This window comes from Triturus cristatus, chromosome 8, assembly GCF_964204655.1.
Source record: "Triturus cristatus chromosome 8, aTriCri1.1, whole genome shotgun sequence".
Classification (NCBI taxonomy): Eukaryota; Metazoa; Chordata; class Amphibia; order Caudata; family Salamandridae; genus Triturus; species Triturus cristatus.
The window spans coordinates 1,095,640,101-1,095,663,953 of NC_140591.1; the positions used below are offsets into that span (position 1 = coordinate 1,095,640,101).

At 46.1% G+C, this 23,853-nt stretch overlaps 1 protein-coding gene across 1 annotated transcript in view; it reads right to left on the reverse strand.

Annotated features, from left to right (window-relative positions):
- Window positions 1-23,853, reverse strand: part of LOC146805425 (E3 SUMO-protein ligase RanBP2-like) — a 427,039-nt gene that overhangs the window by 331,794 nt on the left and 71,392 nt on the right. The window contains exons 6-9 of the mRNA XM_085622638.1: window positions 14,899-15,044; window positions 13,564-13,756; window positions 13,254-13,344; window positions 2,472-2,681 (exon numbers count right to left, since the gene is read on the reverse strand). Of these exons, the coding sequence (XP_085478764.1) occupies window positions 2,472-2,681; window positions 13,254-13,344; window positions 13,564-13,756; window positions 14,899-15,044 (640 nt within the window). The remainder of the gene's footprint in view (window positions 1-2,471; window positions 2,682-13,253; window positions 13,345-13,563; window positions 13,757-14,898; window positions 15,045-23,853) is intronic.

The following is a 23,853-nucleotide window of genomic DNA, read 5'->3' on the forward strand; positions in this document are numbered from 1 at the left end:
AGCACAACATCGGGTCGTGGTCACGCTCCAGGCACCAAAGGCCCACGAGGTGGGGGTCCGTCATGGACTTCAGCTTGTGACAGGAGTCGCAAGGCTTGAAGGTGGTCCGACGATGGGACATTCCTCGCGCACCAGGAGTCGACAGACTCGAAAAAAAGAGGTCGACAAAAATCAAAAAAAGTTTAGCCAAAAAATGACTAAGGGGAAAGTTCTCTCTGGATCTTCGCTAGGCTGGGGTGGGAAAAGAAAGAACCGACGTCAGCATGCAGGGGTGGCGTCTAAGTAGGCACCGTGACGTAATCCCGGTGACCAAAACGCCAACGACAGACATGGAAATCTCTGGATGCAGTCTGACGCCTTGGGGTAATTCTAAGGTAAGGAATCTATTACTAATAGTCTCTTTCATATGTCGCTTAATAGAACCATCTCCACATTCTGACATCAGATTTCTTCTTTTTTCCCAGACCTTGGGTCACGAAAACCTGAGTCGTAAGATTGCTCAGCAAACTGGCAGTGAGTTATTCTAACGTATTAGGATTTACTATTTCAAAGTCCACCCTAAGGAATGGGGCAGTAGGCAGTGCCAAATATATGGGCAAATAGAGTATCCACCAGAAAGTGTATGACTACAAGTAAGCAGACAGTTCAATCAGCAGATTACTCACCTTTTGAGTCAGTACCAAAGCAATTCTCCCAAAGGAGATTCCGGGGAGTGGACTTACACCCGGAAATCCTAAAGAATTAAATTGGCAAAAAGGTCCTCACTATAGAGCTGAGAATCAACACAGTAGTGCCAACAAATGTAGGGCTTGACAGATGACCAAGGCAGAAACACCCCAAGCTATGGCCATAATCACAACCTTTGCCCTTATGGTATGAGCCCCAAGGTCATCTGGAAAAATAATTTTGCCAAGGTATAATGCAAAGGGTAAACTACAGGTTCACCATCTAGATCGCCTTTCTCTTCATCACATTGGTGAAACCAAGAAACAAATGATTACTAATAAGATAGTCCTTAGTCCTATCAACATAGAAGCTAAGAGCAAGAAGTAGGTTCATCTGGTGTAATCTCTCCTCAACCTTGGAAGGAAGGTGGGTGTAGAAGCATGTGGGAGTTGTAAAGGACTACAAATTGTAAAAGGGTGATACCACTTGCATAAAAAAAGGACACACATGTTCAAGGAAGAATACAGAGGATGAACCAACAAAGTGTGAAGCTCAAGAACACGATGCACAGAATTGACTACAATGAGGAATACACATTTCACAGTAAGATATCAGAGTGCAACTATAGTGCAACTCAAAGGTCAGTGCAAGATTGAAGTCACACTGCAGCACAATAAAGGAACCAGGAGAAATAAAGGATACAGGCCTCTAAGGAAGCACCTCACAACAGGATATTAAATGATGGCTGATAAGTAACCTTTAAAGGTGCTCATGCCAAAATCTGGCTGGGCCAAAAAAGAGACAAATATAAAATGTAACAAATTTGCATGTATGCAAAGGTTGACCATGCTTCTCCTCACACTAGGAGACAAACTGAGTCCAACAACCTTAGTTTAAGGACATGGTGAAAGGTAAGCGAGTGGCCAAAATGAGGTCTTGCTGTAAGGTCAAAGCCTCTTGGTTGGTTGGGCCCCAACTCCATAAATAAATGTGCAGATTATGGAGCTTCAGATAAAACACCTTGCCTTGCTGCTGGACAGGAGGTCCTCCTGAAGGGGAAGGCTGAAGTGGAGGACAGATGCTCAAGTCTAGACAGCAGTACCAGATCCTTTGAGCACAAAATCAAAGCCACCACAATTGCCTGTGCTCAGTCAAGCCTAATCTTCCACAGAACACACTAAGAAAGGGAATGCCTTCAAGGTGAGGGGTATCACTCAGAGTTCGAGCAGATAGAAACGGGATTTCTGCTCTGAACGAGACCAGGGGCCTCTGATTTCAAGCACATTTGGAAGACTGCTCCAAGCAAGAGAGGATTCATGGTCACCAAATACGGAGGACTGGTGCTATTGGAGCAGGACCAAGACTAATTTCCATATGGCTTGGTCCAAACTGAGGTACATGCATATGTTTTATGCAAATCCTCAAAGCAGAGCTTCCTTAATTAGGAAAAAGGAAAAAGCTTCTAAACCCTCTAATCTGTTACGGAAGCACCACAACGGATAATCTGAGGGCCTATCACCAGGAGTCAGGTTGTCTCTCTGTTACCACTAAATAAGAGCATGTGGCCAAGAGGAAAAAGCAAAGAGGTTCTTGCTGGTCTGCCTGTTGGGGAAGCTAAGTGATTAACTGCTACATATTTGAATAGAATGGATGACCCCATCCTAGGTGCAATACACTCACTATCAAAGGCAGAGAGTGGCAGTGAAAAATGTACTCGTGACCTGCACCGACAGGGTAAACAATATCGGGCTGATTGTATTTGATGGATCAGTATGAAATGTGCATTTATAGAATACAATTCTTACCATTGTCGTATCTTGCCAGCTCTGCAGTCTTGGGTTTGGTGCTGTCAATATCACGGATGTCGTCCGATCCCAGGAAGGATTGTTCCATTGCCATTTTGTTCTCAAAGAAAACGTCAACCAAAACACTTCGTCCACTTTTGTTTGCAAAGGTTTCAACAACACCTTTCAAGAAGCCTTCCTTGTTGAGGCTTAGATTACACAGCATGTGTCCTGTGGAACATAACAATTGGTAGAATTTCAGACCATAACAATTGCAACTTGTCCAGTCCTAGTCAAATGTATTCCCATTTAAAGAAAAAACAATCCTGGCAATGTATTAATATGTCATATATCAAGGCAAGCTGAGAAGAAAGGGCAAAATTATTTCACATTGCATCAAAAGTCTTTCACCATCTTAAAACTAGCCTGACTGAGACACACACGTCCAAGATCACCTTCACCTCACAACTCCTTTAAACACATATAGTTTCAATAATTTTCCCTTGTGGAACAATTTCAATGGAATGCCAACTCCTCTGACGGAAGAGTTATCACTTACATCCTCACCCTCACAGATGCTTGCAAGCACCATGACAGAAGAAACATGACTTGAAGATGTGAATACAAAGAATGGCAGATGCGCACACATCAAATTTTATTTCAATGGACAGAATCAGAATCATGGACAGCAAAGTTAAAACAATAAAGTACAGAAACAGATCCAGTACATTCATTGGAGAGGACATGTTGATTGGAGATTTTTTTTTTTTTTTAATTATAAGGAACTGGGTTACTGATGGTGTGTATATATCCGAGTAGGGTTACAAGTAAACATGGAAGGGTTTTTAATACAGAACTGATCCAGAATGCATGCGGAAATGTAGAAGAAAGTGTAAAACCAGAATTGTGAAATGAAATAAATTGTGGTTGGAGTGTTAAGCCATTATTACGGGAGATGTACACTTGATGATAGGTTGCAAGTGAGTATCAGGAAGTAGCAGAACACATAGCTCGTGTTATGGATAAGGAGAAAGGATGCAAAAAACATTGAACAAGCAGGGAACCACATTTTTAAGCTATGAAGTAAAGGTGTTTTTTTCCCCCAGTGTGCAACTATTTTGGCAATTTAATAGGGGGCATTTCTTATGTGGATGTGAAATCTCTCTCATATACGCAGTGAACTGAACGTGAAGCATTTAGCCAGAATGTTTATTAAGGAGAGGCTTATATTCAGTAAAACAGATCGCAATTTAGCCCACTTTTTTGGAGCCATCGCATCAGTTTTGAAAGGCATTTGTCAAAACGTATTTCATGGCGTTACTGGGATTAGTAAGGAGGAGGCGAAATTCATACTTAAGGGCATTTCAATTGTATCCAATTCATCCATTTTTGTTCATGATCCAGGCATGAATTTACTGTAAAAACAGATTAAGTTTTCAAGCTTGAGATATAACTGGGTATCAATGTATATTGGTGAAGAGAAATACCAAGTCCTTTAAATCATTCTCTAGGTGTTTGATTAACCTCAATAAGGACGGGTTCTACATAATTGCTGCTTGCTCAGCGCAAAAAGGAACAAGTTACTTACCTTTGGTAACATCTTTCAGCTGGGTACTCTATCTAATGGCAGATTACTACCTTTTAGAATATTCCCCAGGTGTCAGCCAGGATTCGGATGTTTCCACAGCAATGTTCCTGCACGCTACTAGGAGGCACAGTACAGCGCCAAACTCACTTTGCTTCATAGAAGCAACACCCCTGAGAGCCTATGTCTGTTCTTGCTTGACTTATTCTGCACCCTCTGATGTGGAGCACAGACAACTGGAGATACCAATGTGCAGATCTCGAATTTGGGATTTTTTAGATGGCAGAATGAGGTCACTCCACAGAACAGGGAGGTGGAAGGGCATTGAAGATCCTGGGATTAGAAAGAGCACCCACCAGAAAGAGCTATACTGAAGGTCGGTAACTTGTTCTTCTGATGGACATTTCTAGCTGCAGATTTGTCACATTTAGGATAAGTACCAAAGCAGTACCCCATATCCTCAAAGTAGAAGGTCTGTCCAAATAGGCTGCTGAAAAACCACTCATGTCAGACCTGGCTGTCAGGCAGTATTGCTTCAAAAACGTGCACACCGACATCCAAGTCCCGGCCTGAAAGATGTTAAGAACCCTCACTCCATGTGCCAAAGCAGTAGTAGCAGCCTTAACCCTGGTGTAATGAGCCTTCAAGTCTTTATGGAGTTTGCTTGTGTGTGTGTGTGCGAGATGGAGTGAGTAGAAAATCTTAATGCAGAGGACTGTGGCCCAGTCCTTTTCTGCACCATCTTGCCTGTGAAACATTCCACAAAGAGCTCAGCGTCCAACCAATGGTCTTTGGTGTGATCTACATAAAAACTCAGTTCTCTCACCCTTCAGGTGATGGGGTATCAGTTTCAAGGGGATGAAACAAAGAACAACGGGAAAGCGAATCACCAACATGAAATGAAGTCACGACTTTCAGCAAAAAGGCTGCTTTGGTCCACAGCACCAGCTTGTCTGGGAACAGGGCATTGCACAGTGGCTGCACCACTAGAGCCTGAAGCTCACTCATGTGACAAGCTGAAGTGAGTGCGATGAGAAAGACTGTTTTGATGGTGAGAAGACCTAGTGAGCAGCTATGTTTGAATGCACTTGGAGTACACACAAGGAAAGTTAAAACCAAACTAAGATCCCACTGTGACATCACAAATGGTTTGGGAGGTAATATGGGTATCAAACCTTTAATAAAACGCATCACAACAGGTGATTTAAACAAAGACGATTGGTCTGGCAAACAAAACAAGGCCGAAAGGGCAGACAATTAACCTTCAAGAGCGCCCACTGCAATATCTTGTTTCGTGAAAGACAAAACAATAATACATCCAACCGTTTGGCTTGTAAGGGGTCAGTGTTGTGGACTCAACACCAGGCCAAAAAAGTGTCCAAGCACGCAGTCTAGCTGAACCTAATACAAGGATGCGAGGATGACATCCACAGCCTCAGGTTGCATAATCAAACACAGTCAACTGCAGCAGCTCAGTCACCATGCATGGAGGTAAACATTGTGCAGGCTCAGGTGCAGAACCTTGTCCTACTGGTGTGAAAAAAGATCCTCCTGCAGCATTAGTCTGACGGGAGAACAAATGCTCATGTCCTGAAGTTCCAGGTACCACACTAATGGCCCAATCCAGGGCGACTAGGATGACTTGGGCCCAGATGTTCCTGATCATCTTCAGAACTCTGGGCAGGAGAGGAAGTGATAGAAAGACGCACAGGAGTCCCATGTTCCACTCTAGCCTGAATGAATCTCCTAGAGTGTGTGTTCTTGGTAACTCCACTGCGCACAATTCTTGACAATTTCATCAGGATCATAGCCTGAATGTCCTGGTTTTGTTGGAGGGAGGGAAGGCACTGAACTGCAATGCGTTCAGGAGAGCTCTGAAGGAGGAGGCTCATTAATCAAGCACCCCAAAGATTACAAAAGGTTTGCTATTATCTGGATATAGTCTACGCCTAAGTGTGGCAAGCCCACCTTCATCAACCAGTCAGAGATAGTGGGAAAGTGGAATCCTTAACAGCTGAAGATATGCGGCAACCACCGGCATCACTTTCCTGAACACTAGAATGGTGCTGGTACGGCTGAAGGTGAGCAAACCAAACTGAAAAAGCTCCTAGCAGACCTTGGTTTGGGACTGTAGGGCGGGCACATGAAAGTATGCATCCTACAGGTCAAAGGCAGCCTTCCAGTCACCTACATCCAGAACTTGGATCAGAGTGAGCAATTTGAATGTGTCCTTCCATAGGAAGGCATTCAGAGGGTGAAGATACAAACAGGGTGAAGATACAAACAGGGTGAAGATACAAACAGGGTGAAGATACAAACAGGGTGAAGATACAAACAGGGTGAAGATACAAACAGGGTGAAGATACAAACAGGGTGAAGATACAAACAGGGTGAAGACTTCCATCCTTCTTCGGCATGAGGAAACAGCAAGAATACCAGCTTGTCTTTACTTCAGAGGCCAACACACTCTCGATGGCCCCTTTGGCCAGTGGAGCCTGCATCTGTTGCATCAAGATGGATAGGTACTCCTTTGAAAGTCACTCTAATGTTGGAGGGCATTGAGGGTCGGAAAAGAATGGTGGGGCTGAGCCCTGCTGGACAATCTTGAGTATCCATGTGAGAGATGTGATGGCTTGCCACCCTGGAAGAAAATGGCTAATGGTTCAATACACTGGGTGGCTGTGGGCCGCAAAGGGCAAGCTAAACCGGCTTGGAGACTAATGCACGGGGGCAGATGAGTGGAACGGTGTCCATGCTGACCAGCAGGATGTCTGCTTCATCCCTAGCCCTGGCTCGAAAGGACTGGGCTGACTGCTGTGTTGGGGAAGATTCTATACGCCAGCCCTCTGGAGTAAACTAGAAACTGCTGAGGAAATCTTGAGTCAGGGGTGGAAAGACCCAAGGAAAGCACTCTGGTTCTGCTTTCTTTGAGTGTTAAAGAACCGAATCAGCCGTTTTGCCAAAGAGGTGAGACCCATCAAAAGGCATATCCATTAGACACAGCTGCGCATTCCCTGAAAAGCCAATGGATCGCATCCACCCGTGGCGGCAGAGCAACACACAAGTGCTCACCTCACGCCCCAAGCAGTCAGCAGTATTTAAGCCAGCCCTAATGACATTTTGCTGCATCCCGATTGATCTGAATATTTTGAGCCAGAGGGCTGAAACTTCTCCGGGACTGCCGAAAAGTTCTTGCTAGCAATGTCCAAAAGGGTGTGCGTATAATAACCGAATATGCAGTCTGCACTGACAGACCTCAACAGCAAGCTGGAGGAGGGGGAACATCCATTTCACGAAAATTAAATCCTTTTTGACTGTCTTGAGGGGTGACTGGGAATGTATTAGGACTGGCTGCACTGGTGAAAGCTTGGATCAAACAACTATCAGGAGTGGAGTGATTGGTAAGAAAAGTCCAGGTTGCCGGACAACAGTGTGGCCACCTGCTTGTTCACAGGTAGTCAAAGGCAAGGCTTCACCCCAGTCACTGCTTCATTAAATAGAGGTAGGGCTTCAGATCGGGCAGGCCCAGGTTGCAAAACCTCAGTAAGGACATTTGTCTCAACTTCAAGTGAAGGCAGCTGTATGTCCAGGACTTCAGCTGCATGTCTATTCACTACAGCAAATGATGTGCTGTTCTCCACTGGGGCCCAAGTAACAAAATCAAAACTGTGTTAGTGGAGGTATGCAGACCACTGGCCACTTTTATGTCCATGCAGATATCATCATTGAGTGGGGGTAAATCATCTCCATAATCACGATTGGGATTATAAAAATTAGAGGCAAAAAGGTGATGAAGCCCTCTTGGAAGAGGAAGTGCTTTGTCTGAATCAGCGCATGCAGGGATCAGATGCAGGTGCACTGGAGTAGAGTCAAGTTGTGACCTCAGTTGGGGTTGAAGCAGATATGACTTGAGGTCAGACACTGTAGTCGGTAGAGGCTATAGAGGCAGGCACCATGAGGATCGAGATTGGTGGAAAAGGGGACAGAGCAGGTCCTTGAGCCGCAATGGAAGTCTGCATTAGAGTTGGTGCAGAACCCATGGCAGATTCTAAGGGCACAAATGGCGCAGAGGGGAAACCACTAGCGGTAACCGAACAACAGGCCTGTGTGGATTCTTGAGGCCCCCACCAGAGGGAACAGGACGACTGCCAAAAGTATCCAGCATGATCTCCTTAAAGTCCTCGACCAACTGTGGTGCTGCTGGTAGCCCAGGAAAGTGAAGAGTGCAATATGACCAGTTGAGGAATCAGCTCTGCCATCAAGAATGAGATCAATTGATAACCTTGTTGCTGTCCCAGCTTCTCTTTGCATAGACAGGATGGGGTAGAGTCCTGCTTCAATTAAGGCTTACGAGACAACTTTGACCGCGAAGAGGACCGGTCATAGGATTGAATTTCAAGAGTATAAAAGAGTCAGAACTCTCGACTTGAAGTGGAACTTATGAGAGGCCCGTAACTTCTTTCAGTGACACATAGTTTCGCTTCACAATCCTGGTTCCCCTTTGGGTGCCTGAGAGCACAGTCGTCACACGACTTGGAGTCATGCCCCAAGCTCAAACAGAGGCACACCTCGTGCGGGTCATTCACTGACAACTGTTTCCGATAGTCACACTACAGTTTGAACCCTGTAGTCTTCAGTGGGGACATCATTCCCTTGTACAGTGGGAAAGGTTTTAGATGGAATTTGTCAACCAGTGAAAAAAGTAAGCGGAGGTACCGGATCCAGGTATGAAGGCGTGGAAAAGAAAACAAACCGACGTCCACGCGCAGAGAAGGCTCTTGTATGCAACTCCACTCAATCACATCCAGAGTAGAACAAATCCAGCGCGGCACCGTATGCCACTACTTAGCGACTGTAGAAAGCCGACTCTGTATATACTATAGCATAGTGAGGTATAGTCTGCACAGAGTCTAGTGGACCCCAACAGGTAGGCAGAGGTAAAGTAGATAGTACCTCACGCTCTATTTGTGGTAGTGTGGTAGAGCAGTAAGGCTTTATCAGAGGACAGAGTTAAGCATTTGTTGTATACACTCAGTCAGAAAATGAATTCACACCCTCAAAGACTGAACTCGAGACCAACTGTTTTTGTATAACAATATTCTTTTTATTTTACTTTCTAGAACCAAGCAAGCCTGGCGCAGGTAAGCAATAAATACTTCACAGTAGTAATGCAGTTGAAACACAGTTTGAATTGCAATTGTATATGCACTTTGTTTTGATTACTGTATTGTTTCTGAAAATGTAATGCTTTGGAAATACAGTACATATACTTTGTATAAGCTTTTTAGTAAAATGACAAGTAAATTACTTGGCAGATTACTTTTCTTACACAGTACAGTATATCTGGCTACTGCACTAGTAAACCGGTGAGTAAAAGCGTTTGTCATTTAGTACAATTTTAAAAGGATATCTTAGGTTATCAAACTCCACACTTGTAAACTTTTCATAGAAAAACAGTCAATGTTATCCTATGGAGGAAAATAGTGTTCTCGGTTAGCAGGTAAGTACTTTGTTGGTATTCTGGAGTTACACTCAGGGATCCCTCAGGGTCAAGGATGCACTCTTGTTACACCCTCAGCGGCACTAGGACGGCCAGGCGCAGGGTGCTGAGGTCCAATGTTATCCAATGGGGAATAGGGGACTTCCGGTTGGTGGCTGCTGACGAGCAGGCCACTGGGTTGTGGGAGCAAAGCTCATGGACATAAGCTCAGGGCAAAAGGGGGTTCAAGCCAGCACAAAAGGTGCACCCTCAGCGGCACTGGGACGGCAGGGTGCAGAGTGCTGTTTTGGCGTCGGGCGCCCTGTAGCTTTCAATGGGGAGTCTCCAGTTTGCAAAAACACAGCAGGCTCAGGGACGAAGGTCTTCTGGGTGCGACCCCCACTTGGAGAGGTCAGTTGGGTTGCTGGGGGTTGGTTAGGCACCGGTTGGGCCACTCAAGGCCGTGGGGTGTCGGGTGCAGGGGTGGCTTTTAGGGTCGGATCTTCTTACCAGCTCCTGGTCGCGGTTGGGGGGACCTTCCGGCTTGAGGCTGCAGGCGTCGGCTGGAGGCTTGAGGCAGGTCAGGGATCACCTGATCTCGGATCAGGATCGCTGGGGAGACCTCCTCTTGGTGTTGGGCCACTCGAACTCGGGCCGTGGGCGTTGGGTGCAGACCAGCGTATCCTTGCGGAGCTAGAGTCTGTTGATGAACAAATTCGGTGTTCACAGGAGACAGAGTCTTTGGGATGGAAGGCAGACATGCACTCTGGGTTTCTCGAGGATGCTGGCTGTAGGACACATCGGGATTTCGCTGGAGCAGATTCGAGGTGGGGACAGGCCGGTAGTGCTGGGGCCAAGTCAGTGGGCGTCCTCCTCTTGTTAGCTTCCGCATGGCTGTTCGGTCCTCCTTTTCTTCTTCTGGTTTCTTGTCTGCCTTCTTGGTTCAGGGCTGCCCCCTAAATACAGTATTTAGGGGGCGTTTTAGGGGTCTCGAGGTCAGTAACCAATGGGCTACTGACCTTAGGGTGACTACACCCTTGGTGTGCTCACACCACGTGGGGGGCTGAGCACAATCCCTAATCCTGATTGGGGAGCTCCTGCCATCTGCAAGATGGCAGGCACTGAAGAGTGGGCTTCACCTCGCTTCCGCCACCTGATGGGTGGGTTTGGCAGAGGAGGGCACACCTTCTGGCTGGCTAGTTTTTCCCACCAGTCTTCCTGCCGAAAAGGAGGGGAGACAGGAAGGGGGCCTGCTCCTGATAGCAGGAGAGGCAGGGGGTCGCATTACAAAGGCTGCAAGGACGTTGAAGCTCCCCTGCCACAGATGGCTTTCCCTGGCCTGGGGAGGTGTGAACACCTTGCCCAGGAAAGGCTTTGTTTCTGGGCTCAGGGAGCAAAGGGTCCCACCCTAGGGGTCCAGAAATATGTATGTGTGTACCAGTCAGGGAACCCACCAGAGGCTGGTCATTTTTCAGGGGGCATCTCTAAGATGCCCTCTGAATGCATTTTTCATTAAATCCCACACTGGCATCAATGTGGGTTTAATGTGATGAGAAGTTTGATATCAAACTTCTCAGTTTTCAGTGCAGCCATTATGGTACTGTGAAGTTCATAAGACAAGCTCCCAGCACCATATACTCTTAATGGAAGCACTGCATTTACAATGCCTAAGAATTGACTTAGACACTGTAGGGGTGCAGGGCTCATGCACCTGTACTCTCACCACTGGTATAGTGCACCCAGCTAGAGGGGTGACTGATCCATGCCAGGGCAGTTGGTTGTAGGCATGGCACACAGGGATGTGTGCCAGGTCGACTCTTCACTTGCTCTGCACCAAAACACACAGCCTGCAAAAATCTGAAGGTAGGGGTGTAGAGAGGGGTGTGGGGGGGTGTCAGTCTGTCTGTCTGTCTGCCCTAAGGGTTACACAGTAAGTGCTGCAGCCCTTAGAGGCCTTCCCCGGCCACAGTACCCATGGTACCTTTTCCAAGGGACTGACATGTGGCCAGAGAGGTGCCAATTAGGGGTACAATGTACAGATTTGAGGAAAGAACACAGGCCCTGGGAACCTGATTGGCAGGGACCCAGGGCACATCAAGTCAAAGTGCATCAGTAGTCTGGCAAAAAGTGGGGGGGTTACTGCAACAGAAACCCAGTTTCCTACAGCGACGCATAGGGGAATTGCTGTGAAAACTTCCAAATCCAGTCTGGTGCCTGGGGAATATTCTAAAGAAGAGGACTCTGCAGTTAGAGTATAAATCAGAAGCTATGGCGATGAAAGTGGTGTTGCCCCCATGGCTGTTCATTGTCAGAGACCATCATTTGTGATTCACAGAGCAGTGCACCACAATCTAAGGACTCTGCCGACTCATGTACGTCTACATTTCTAGACACTGAGTGCTTGCCTCATAGACAGTTAGAATGCCAAGAAGCAGGAACAGATCACACCAATCTGACCACCCTTAGTCACTATTTGCCATAGTGGGCTATTATCAGGTGAATGCAGATACTGGAGTCCTCAAAGTGATGTTATTAGCCACCTACCGACTTTGCACCGCGTCTAGCAATGGGACCCAAACAGAAAGCGTCTGGCAAAGATAATTGTTTTAACAAGTTGCAATAGTGCAGTAATACCGTTTTCTTTTCCTAACTGTGCATAAGGTTAATAATACTTTCTACCAGAATTATTTTACCAATATAAAAATTGGCATTATATGCTGAAAAACAAAACAAAATTACATTTTTTTATATTGCAAGTATGGAGTTTCGACAAATACCAAAAGGCAAAGGGATATGGTCTAAGAAGGATTTTCTAATGTAACTAGTTGAGTAAGTTCGGAAAGGTATGTACTGAACCATTTAAATACAGTCCTATCAATGTCCATCATGTTTTAAAGAGTGTTCAAGAGTATTTTATGTTCCACACCACAGAATACTGGCATTAGATCTGGTAGGATAATAATCTTCATGTAAACCTTCAAGAGGATTCTGTCATTACCACTGAAGGAGCATTTTCAGTGCACAGCCAGGACTAAAATCAGGCTGGTGACTAGAGTAAAAAGGAAGGGAGGTGACCATTCTCAAGTGACCGCCTGGGCATAATAAAAATACATCTTGGCTTACTCGACAGTGCAGAAGAGAACTCTACTTGGAGTGGTGCGAATGATGTAAAGTGTTGAGTAGGAATTATGGAGTAAGGTATAATGGTTTTATGTCCAAGAACACCACAGCCTCCTAGTTTGCCTGAGCAGTCCTGACAGAGTATGGGTTAACTGGTCGATGGGATTAGGTCTGTAAGTGGTTGAAAGTCGTGGTGGAATATATACATATATAGTTTTGCTTACCTTATATATACACTTACTTGGCCTTGTAAAGGCATGCGTGGTAAAGGACTGTCAGGTAAAGGCACTACGTCGTAATGGATGAGTGGTAAAGGCATACGTTGTAAATGCATGCATGCTAATATCATACAGCCTATGAGACCGAGATTAATCTTGAACAGCTGCTTACAAAATATTTCTGAGGCTCTTTAAAAACATTTTCCGTCCTCCAAAACATATTTCTGTTCTCCTGAAACAAAGACACTTTGTTAACTCTCTACACTTATTGCAAGGCAACACCTTCAGAAACCTGGAATGGTTATCTTAAATTGTATGTAAAGCAGTTTCTAAAACTTTGGTTAGCCGCTGTCTCGTGAAAGCCATCAAACTACATTGTGGAAATCAACACTTATTTTTACCTGATTGGCTTAGACGATCACACGCTAGCATTTCCAACAAATCTTGCTCATTTTCAGAACCTTTTATAGATTTCATTTTTGGTTTTGGTACCTAATACAGAGATCGGAAATTAGAATTAAACCAGATTAATTGTACACAACTGCTATTTTCTGCTGAAACAGAACAACAATTTTGAAAATAAGATTGAAAAACAGGGATATAGCTCTTAATATCATAATAAACAATACCATATAAAATCAAAGAATACGTAGAGCAATCACATAACTGTCACAAACTTCAAACAGGATACAGGACAAAAGAAAATCTTACCTGGAAAGCAATAAGATAGCATAAAGCAGCGGGTTCAGTCACTGCTCTCCACTGTGCCTCACTGTTCTGTGCCATTTTCAACAGTAATGTTCCAGCGTGCATGTAGAACTGACCTCGCATTTCCAGGAACATAATGGACAGATCATCAGTGCCAGTCGCATACTGCTTTATAGCTTGCAGAGTCTGATCAAAACTGAAAAAACAGTCAGGAAAGTCAGACCATTTGGTGTTCTGATAAGTGTTCCAGGTGACAGATCATAACCCAATTGCAATTTATTTACCCCTTCTGTTGAAGTTGTTAAGAGTTGGTAACAGCCTTTTGACATTGGTCATGGGCCTGAGCAATGGGGAAGATTTCATAATTAGAGGAAAGGCCACTTACTATCCATTAATGCCCAGTAGCATGTGAGCAATAAGATTATCAACATGCATCCACAAGGTCACCCACCCTGTGAACCTAAGAAGCAGACACTCCTTAGCCATTGTCCCAGCCCACTTCAAGACCCTGCTCTGTTTATCTAAACAAAAACAAGGAAGGCTCAGAGTAGAAGCAATCAAGGGGTGTTAACACAGATATTCTAAACCTCCTGACTAGCTGAACCAACCACAACATTCCAAAGGCAGTGTGACCATTTTAGTACTGCTTAAAACCGCCAAACACCAGATACCGTAATAAAAATGTTTGTGTATCAAGCATATTCATAATACTGTATACGTGGCAATAGACCAAATTCTTGAGGGAGACTACTGATCTTTTTGGTTTAAAAAGCTTTATTTTAGGTGTCTCCAAACATGATTGCCTTACAATATAAGCCTATGGGGAAAATACATTTCCCCAATTTATTTTCCAACCTCTCCCGCTTACCAGTGTGAAAATGTTCCATTTTGGTATCATTCATCTCTACCAATGCAATTGCTGCAGGTGCAGTTAAACAACATACAAATAACTCAAGGTTCCCTGTTTTTAAAATGAGGATGACTTTGCCTAATCTGTCAGATTATGGCCATATGTAGGGGAGTTAATGGATAGGACTGGGACTCTATGTTCCTATTAGCACTCTGGAGACTTACATCTACCAACACTGTGCATTTTGTTGAAGTGGAAGAGGGGCAAATGTCCTGATCACTCTCAAACAGAACATGATTTCTTATTGACATGGTTGCGCTGTAAGTAGCATGCACTCCTCTAGACACGTAGAATGACTAAACTACCTCTATTGCTCTTGCTGCAATCTAAGGGCACATATGTGTTAAAAAAGCGCCACAGCAGTGGTAAGAGTCAGCGGACAATTAAGGTAATTAAAAAGGACACCAATTGGAAAAGTGGTCACATACCTCTGGAACACTTGTCTGCATTCTTGCACATCTTTACTTGAAAGAGACAGCAACATGAGATTGCAGTGAGCCAGAAGCAACTCCTTATTGAGCAATCTCCACATGTTTTTATCAGACCCAGTCCCTCGAAAGGATTTCAGGTATTCCTGAAACAAGTACGGTCTTTAAGTGAAAATGTCAAATTTTTAACACACATAATTAAAATAAATGTCACATTTATATTCCTAGGTATACATGCAATTGCAAGATCTGTAACAACAAGAGGGGGATAAATTCCCACTTTCATGATCATTTTAAAGTCGGAGCTAATAAGTACAGCTAGCTAGGGTGGGTTTGAAGGTAAACGAAGATTGTTCTACACATTATAAACCGGATTCTGGCACAGATTGGAATGGCAGAAAATACTCAGGAATCAAACGTTTATGCAATATATCTTACAAAGTTGACAGTGAACTGTAAAATGTACTAACCATGAATACCGCAACCTTTTAAAAGTGTTTCCTGCCCCCATTTAAAACACTTGTTTCACCACTATGAATAAACAAGCTATGAGCTACTGTTAGACTATGATCAAGTAATAATCCCAAATCCCCTCTTGCCCTAAACAAGCATCGTCCTTTTGCTCACACCCAAACGAATTTGGAACTTAACAGATCACCAACCATGAGAACTAAACTAACCATAAGTTTATTTTTTGCAGCTAAATGTTTACAAAGATTACACAAGGGGGGGGGGCATGGCTTACTGCTGAGTATGGCGGACGCTGCTTGATGGAGCTCCGCACCGAGACGCAACACTTTGTTCAATATCCTGCTGGAACGAGGGCCGTATTCTCACAAAAGTGCTCCGGGGCACAGCGGAGCACCTGTGGCCCCGAGCCCAACTGTGGAAGGACCCGACATTGCTTGGCCGGAGGGTTCGTGCCGACTTGCCCGGGAGCTGCGACCCGGCGGGGCGCGGCCGGACGGGGCGGTAGACGGGATCGGAGCTGCCGGATACTGGAGGGTACCATCTGGGAGGCAGTGACTGACGGCGGCGCGAACGCTCAGGCGGCCAGTGGTGGAGCGGGCTGGTGCGCGCTGTGTGTCGGCCAGGGAAATGTGCAGACTACCGTATCGGGAAGCGACAAGATGGCAGCCGAAGGCCGCGGGAGGCGATGACTCGCTGCTGCACCCTGAAAGGCCGCGGGTGATTTGTGGGAAACCCCGTATAAGAGGACAGGACTACTTGAGCACCCCTGGTGAGCCGCGCTGGGGGATCTTCCTGACAGTTGTGATCGGAGAGACTGGGTCCTGGCCTTGCCTGATACTACGTCATGGCCCTATGCGCTTGATGAGAGAGGGGGAGGGTGGGGATCCGGTGCTGGTATACTTCTGCCCGGCTGCTCTCAACTGCTGTGAGGAGGACAGTGCATGTGGGACTGCAGCGCTGCTGCTCCGTTTATGAGGGCACTGGAAGTATTGGACGGGCGATATTGGGGAGAGCTGTACAGCTACAACCCACAAGACGCTTGGCTGAGGAGGGCAGACGGGGCCTACGGGAGGTGCCACACCAGCGAGGCCTAGACTGATACCAGCATTGTTTCTGCCCTGCGTTCTGTCCCGCACTACGGAGAAATACTGCAGTGTGCCAGCTGGGGGGTGGATATATCCCCGCTACAGAGGCGTGCTGGTGGATTGCTGAAGGGGTCCCCCCCGTGCACTGTTCTACGATACTTGTCTCCCCCGGGAGGCTTGAGGTGTGCTGGTGGGGGTGAGGGCCCCCCCCCCCCCCTACCGGTCCACGCATATTCAGAGGGAGACGGAACCGTCCGGTTGGCAATGCAGACTGCACGCAGTACACAGTGTGACGACCAACAGGGGCCTGTGGGACTTTTTTGCACGAATCCTGTGGAGTGAAAGTACAGTTAATTGCTCCAATGAGCTGCCCCAGGGCAAAACAACCTGATCCTCCTGCGTCTGGCAATCCGACCACTGCTCTGCGCGAAGAGGGGATGCAGAGTTCGGACACTGAGGTAGTGCCTCTCACGGGGTCTGACCAACACCATGATAAGCTGGACCTCATCCTAAAAGAGATACGGGACTCACGTAGGGCGATCGAAACACAAATTGGGACAAACACCACTAGCTTGAACCTACTGCAGGCAGACCACAAGAAACTGGCTGAAAAGGTGAAATCAAATAAACTTGCACTGGATGATCTGATGCCTCAACAAACTATACATACCTCCCAAATGGAGCAATTCCAACGCCAGTTGCGGGGACTACAGGACAAGGTGGATTAAGCCGAAGGACGCTCCCGCCACAACAATGTTCGCTTGCTGGGTATACCGGAGCGGAGTGAAGGACGCAATCCCACCCAATTCGTGGAAACATGGCTGCGGGAACACGTGGCGAAAGAGGGCCTATCGGATCTTTATAGTGTTGAAAGGGCACACAGGGTGCCATCCAAGCCTCCCCCAGTGGGGGCACCGCCTAGAACATGAATAGCCAGAATTCTGAACTAGAAGGACCAGGACACGAACTTGCGGGCTGCAAGGGAGAACGCCCCTATCTGTTATGAGAAAAAAAACAATCTCTCTGTACCCAGATTTTACGATCACAGTTCAGAAAGCGAGAGCTACTTTTCAAACTGCCAAAAAGAAATTGCAACAACGCAACCTGAAATACGCCCTGCTCTTTCCGGCCCCCTTGAAGGTCATCTATGTCAAGCAAACCCTATTTTTTGATAATCCTGAGGAAGTGGAGGACTGGCTGGAGATTACGTTTACACCGCCTGTGTCGCAAGCTGGGACATCCCCGAGTCGATCTGCAAGGTCCTTGATGCGAATTACAGGGACAACGACCTCGGAGGGGAACAGGGGACGTGGAGGCGAGACCGGTGTGAGCCCATCGCCAGAGCAGATATCGGACAGTCAAAGGGACGCTCTCCTGACGGCGGCAGCTCTGGCGGATCACAACGCCCAATCCCGAGATAAGACTGTTCACTCATCCGAGGACGATACAATCCAATCAGACTCTGAGAATAGTTTAACGTTGTTTCCATCGGTTACTCCACAGACTATGAACGAATGTTAAGGTGGTGTATGGGTCCCTCCGGAAGATGGAATCGTATACAGTGCTGTTTATTGTGTTTCAATGTACATAATGTCGCTTGTAAGTCCCGTTCTTAAAGATTACGTTGAGTTGATGGGGCTGGAGTTGGAGCGCTGAAAATAATGTATCTGCATGCGGGCTACTGTATGCAACAGTATGGTGGTTGCCGCTCCCCTACGGCGACTGCACTTTGGTATTTTTTTTGCTTATTAGTTTGGTCCTCCAACGTTTTCTGGGGGAACCTGGTATTGGGAGTTGTATTGGGAGTTGTATTGTGCAGTTTCGACATGAACCATATTATAGGTTTGCAGCACACTCCACCAAGGGCAGGGAAGATGAGACAGGTCCCTATCCGTAACATCGGCATAGATGGCGCACTCTAGCACATACACGCTCACGTCTTGGAACGTACAAGGGCTTGGTTCCATATACAAAAGACATAGAATCCTTGTGCAGCTTAACCGCAGAAAGGTGCATATCGCTTTCCTGCAAGAGTCTCATCTCACAAAGGCTGAAGCCCTTAAAATGCAAAAGAAATGGAGGGGGCAGTTGTTTCATACTTGGCATTTGCTAGGGGAGCCGCAATTTGGATATGGAATAGCACCCCCTTTGCTCTGTTAGAACAGCGAGTTCATGTAAATGGCAGATATGTGTTCTTGCTGGGTACTCTGGATGGGCGCAATGTGGTATTGGGAAGTATATATGCCCCAAATTTGGAGCAGGATAAATTTCTGGACCTGTTATCCACAGCGTTGGCGGGGTGGGACTCCTACCCTTGGGTGATAGGTGGCGATTGCAATGCAGTGCTTGATGTAGATATGGATAGGTCTCACCCACCATTTCAAAATACAGGAAGCAATAAACAAGCGGACGCTCTGCGTAGATGGGCGGGTGGATGGGGAGTAAGTGATGTATGGTGCTTGAAACACCCGGCAGCCTAAGATTACTCCTTTTATTCCCCACCTCACGGCCTTCACACCCATATTGACAGCATTTAATGCTCAATGTCCCTAGTAGCTAATGTGTTGGACACTACATACTTAGGTAAAACTCTCTCCAATCATAACCCGTTTAAAGTAGTTGTGAAATGGGGGAGGGTGCCTACACCCATTCCGACATGGAAACTGCAGCCTATTTTGCTGGAGGATTCTGTGTTCAGGGACGCGCTATCCACAGCGATAACTATTTTGTTGTGAATGCACATACTGCTAGCACGCGTCAGCTTGAGTGGGACGCATTCAAGACAGTGCTGCGGGGAGTTGCAATTAGTACGCAGGTAGGGGCCCGTACTGCTATACTTCATCGTCTCAAAACTGTTGAGAATAAACTGAGTTAGAACAGGAGGCTATACAGAATGTTCAGGAGGAACTACAGGAAGCAAATCTTCAATATGCAGAACTACTGGAAGACTTACGAGTACTAGATTACACCTTATATACCCAAAAGCAGCATGCAGAAGCTGATAGGGCAGGGCCGTTGCTGGCCAGGATAATACGTAATGCCCCACAGTCGGCTACGAATCTTGAAATTAATACGCAGGAGGGGATACTAGCCACCACACAACTAGAAATAAATGAGGCCCTTCAGTCATATTAAGAGATGCTATATGCCGCCCTGGCAGAGCATGATCAGAATGAGTTCGACTCTTTCATTGAGGATATCCCCCTCACACAAATATCGGATGAGATCAAGAAGGAGCTTGAGAGCCCAGTGACGGACGCAGAAATCAGAACTGCTATTAGAGCCCTTCCCAGAAAATAAGACCCCGGGGCTGGATGGTCTACCGGCGGAGTTTTATGTGACATATATGCCCTTGCTGGTCCCACACCCAAGGCAAATGTTTCAGGAATCTCTGGAAATTGGCTCTCTGCCAATTACCACTCTTCAGGCGCTGGTGGTCTCTTTACCCAAACCGGTTAGGGATAGCAGAGATATTGCGGGTTATCAAACCCTTTCATTACTCAATACCGACTATGAAATTTTGAGTAAATTGTTAGCCAACAGGCTCCAGTGTCACGTTCCCCGTCTAATACACACGGATCAATGTGGGTTCGTACCAGGCCGCAGCACGGCCCAGAACATCCGACGGCTGCATCACCTTATGTCGCACTCCAGGCTGCACTCTCAACACCAAGGGTGTATCTCATTGGACATGCGTCAGGCCTTTGACTCTCTCCAGTGGGACTACATGTTCCGAACTCTACCGAAATTCGGTATACCGGAGGCATTTACAAAATGGGTTTCCCTTTTATACACTAACCCTACTGCTAGAGCTCAGACGGGACAATATATATCGAGGCAATATGCAGTGGCGAGAGGTACGAGACAGGGTTGCCCGCTCTCCCCCTTAATAATATTTATGCTAGCCCTGGAACCATTATTGGAAAAAATTTGTCGGCTGGCGCTCCACAAGGGCATTACAACTGGCCATGATACGCATATCGTCTCAGCCAACGCAGACGATATTATCCTAGATCTCGCGAACCTCTGTGACGACCCCTCGTCCCTTCCTGAGCTATTCCAAACATTTCGCTCATTGTCAGGGCTCGCTATTAATGAGACTAAGTCATATGACTTTGCGTTTACAGAGGGGTTGTTGCCGGACTCCATACAATTTGGGCAGTGGTCATTCCGGGTAGCGCCGACTACGATCAAGTATCTGGGTATCAACGTGTATAGGGACCCAGTGGATGTCATAGATGGCAATGTGACCAGTGCGATAAATTCACTGAGAGGACAAATAAAGTTCTGGATGTCCCTCCCCCTTTCAGTGGCCGGTAGGGTGGCTGTTGCCAAAACTGCGATGCTTCCACGGTTACTTTATTACTTCATGAACCAACCCGTTCTGCTCCCAATGAGCGTGTTCAAGTTGCTGGACACGCTGTTGGTGGAGCTGATCTGGGGTCTGGGTCGGCGCAGAATAGGACTAGCCAAGTTACAACTGCCCAGTAGAGGTGGGGGTATAGGCGTACCGGATTTCAGGGCATATTGCTTCGCGGGACAACTACAGGGGTTGGCATATTGGATTGCGGGGCGCAACCTCCGGGAAATAGAAATGTCACAGGGAGAATGGGACAGAGGCACCTTACACGTGCTGCTGCTGCCCGGTGGAGTGATTGGGCCAACGGCTTCCCCGTTACTGAAGGTGGCAATAATATACTGGAAAAGAGCACTAGCTTATACGAAGACACATACTCCATATGCACCTAATATACCCCTACTCGGTATAACTACAGCGTTGGGAACAGTTTTGCACAGATATATGTGTACGTGGACGGAGGCGGGTGCAGATACTGTTGGGATGTTGTTCGCAGATAACACGCTGATGAATCATGACACCTTTGTAGAAGTGAGGGAAGTACCGAACACTCTGTTCCTACTACACGCAACCATAATGTGCTACATCAGAACCACTTGGGCCCCGACTGGTGACTGACGCCCGACACATGCACTGGTACATTTACAATACTTGATGGGGAATGGCCGCCATTTGACTAGATGGCTCTACCAGGGTATTCGTCTCATGCAGGAATATCACTGCTGGCACTCAGAGATAGGTGGTCAGAAGACCTGAATAGGGTATTTACAGATAAGGAATGGAATGCGGTGTTGGAATATCCGAGAAAGGTGTCATACAATGCAAAGTTTAAATGTATTCAACTTATGATTGTGCATCGTGCGTACTTGACCCCCCGCAGACTACACGCAATGTATCCGAACACGTCGGGCGCATGCCCACGGTGCAGGAGCCCTAGTGCCGGCCTGTTGCATATGCCATGGACGTGTCCGCGCTTACAACCCTACTGGGTAGAAGGGCAAGAGGTCCTAAGGGATGTGGCCCCGGGGAGGCGAGGTGTACTAGCAGAACATTCCTTACTGGGGTTGGGTATGAAGTCCAAAAGTGGCAACCCCACGATCAGATTTGTTAACTTAGCGCTAATCCTGGCTAGGCGTGCAATCACTAAACGCTGGAAAGCTACTAAGGCACCGTTGGTTACGGATTGGTATAGCGAGGTGGTGAGATGGGGCAAGGCAGAGAGCGCTGTGCTTCAGAGGGAGGAAGACCGGGGTCTGCGCAAAAAGCCTATCTCCCTAGAGTGGAACGCGATAATTGGAAAACTTTAAGGCGAAAGAATTGTAAAGGAGATATGGCAGGGGTCTGGAGGTTACAGGGTCCTGCAGGTATATATGTGCAGCTGTGTGAGAGGTGTCCAAGACGTGATAAAAGACCATGTACGTCACATTTTACATGCAGAAGAGTGGCTGCTAGACAGAACTTTGTCGGAGTGTATTGTATTTTTATACTGGCCACCTATAATTTCATGAGGGTTCATTTGGTGGGAGGGGGTGGGGTCATCTTAAGTAGTTATGTTAAAAGTGTCACGAACCAGGTTTCAAAATGTAAACTGTCGGCGAAATGTGCAATGCTCATTACAAATGTTCAAACTGCTTTGTAATTATGGAAGTACTCATGCACTGTACGGTATATGTGTATCATGACACTTAAAAAAATTAATAAATATTTATTTTTTTTAAATACAAAGATTACGCAAAAACATGCTTTATCAAAACTCTCGAGATATAGCATATTAGGCACAGGAATATCGGAACCCTTGAAACACAACTTTATGGCTTTAGAGGGCTTAAACTCTGCTGCTACTTTGGCTTAATGCAGGAGCTCTGCTGCAGTTTAGATTTTCATACATGTGTATTTTACTCTCTATTGTCAAATGTTCAGTGTTTATCACCCCAAAAATATAATGGCAATACAAAAAAAACGATAAATATGTAGAGAATCATAGGGGTCTTGCTTCATTCTGTTCTGCCAACCAGGCATCCTTAGAGACTTTCTAAAGCCCCATGTTCTCTCGGTCCACTCCTATTCAATTTTGTCAGACATCTCTGTCCAGCTCACCAGAGTTCTCTGGCCTCCTGGCCTCTCTGACTGGCCTCCTTGCCTCTCTGATAACCCAAGATGTATCCATTATTCTATACACCTAATCCTCCTTTAATACTCTTTGTTGCAGTCCATATTTTTTTCGCAGTCGCCATGGTTGTGGCTCCTGCTTCGACACTTTCACTGAAAGCGTTCTTTTTCTGGTCAGGAGGCAGCATTTCAGACTCCAGATTCTGATATTTGGAGGAGCAGATGCCTCAATTTCATTTTCTAGCACTATTCGGAATGATAAACTAATGCAATGAGAAATACTCTGGGAAAGTGCCTCCTGGGATTAGGCACATTGGCTCCTATGATGAATGTGCCTGTAAGGAAGCATTTTAATAACTACTTGTAGAAACTCTAAATAAATAAAGCTTGTTAGGCATTTAATAAAAGACTACCTGCATTGCTGGTAGGCACATTTTCAAAAGGTACAAAATACAAAAAACAGTATACTTTTAAATCAATGTTTTGCTTTTACCCATGCTCTTTTTGCAGTTTGAAAAAATGTAAATGAAATAATTGGTAATTTGGAATTCAAGCTCTTCAAAATAAAAAGCAACAGGGCTAGAGGAAGTGTCTTTGAAGCAGCAAAGCTGGTGTCTCTGAAGTGAAACACTACTAAGGACATCCAAGGTCACCAGGATCTGCTCTTCAAATGTATAATTATGTAGCATGGAAAATAAAACTCAATAAATATTTTTAAACAAAAATCGGGTCCATCTCAGTTTAGCCCACCTTAGGGGTGGTACTAGCCTGGGGATGGCATGCCTACCTGACTAGCTAATTTTCCTGCCTGTCCAGGTGCCAAGGGGCGTTCTGAACAGAGGTGGGTTGGCTTCCTCTACTGTAAGGGGAGCCAGACACACATTTCAAAGGCTGCAGCTCTTTGAAGCTTGCAGGTCTATGAAGACTAATCAG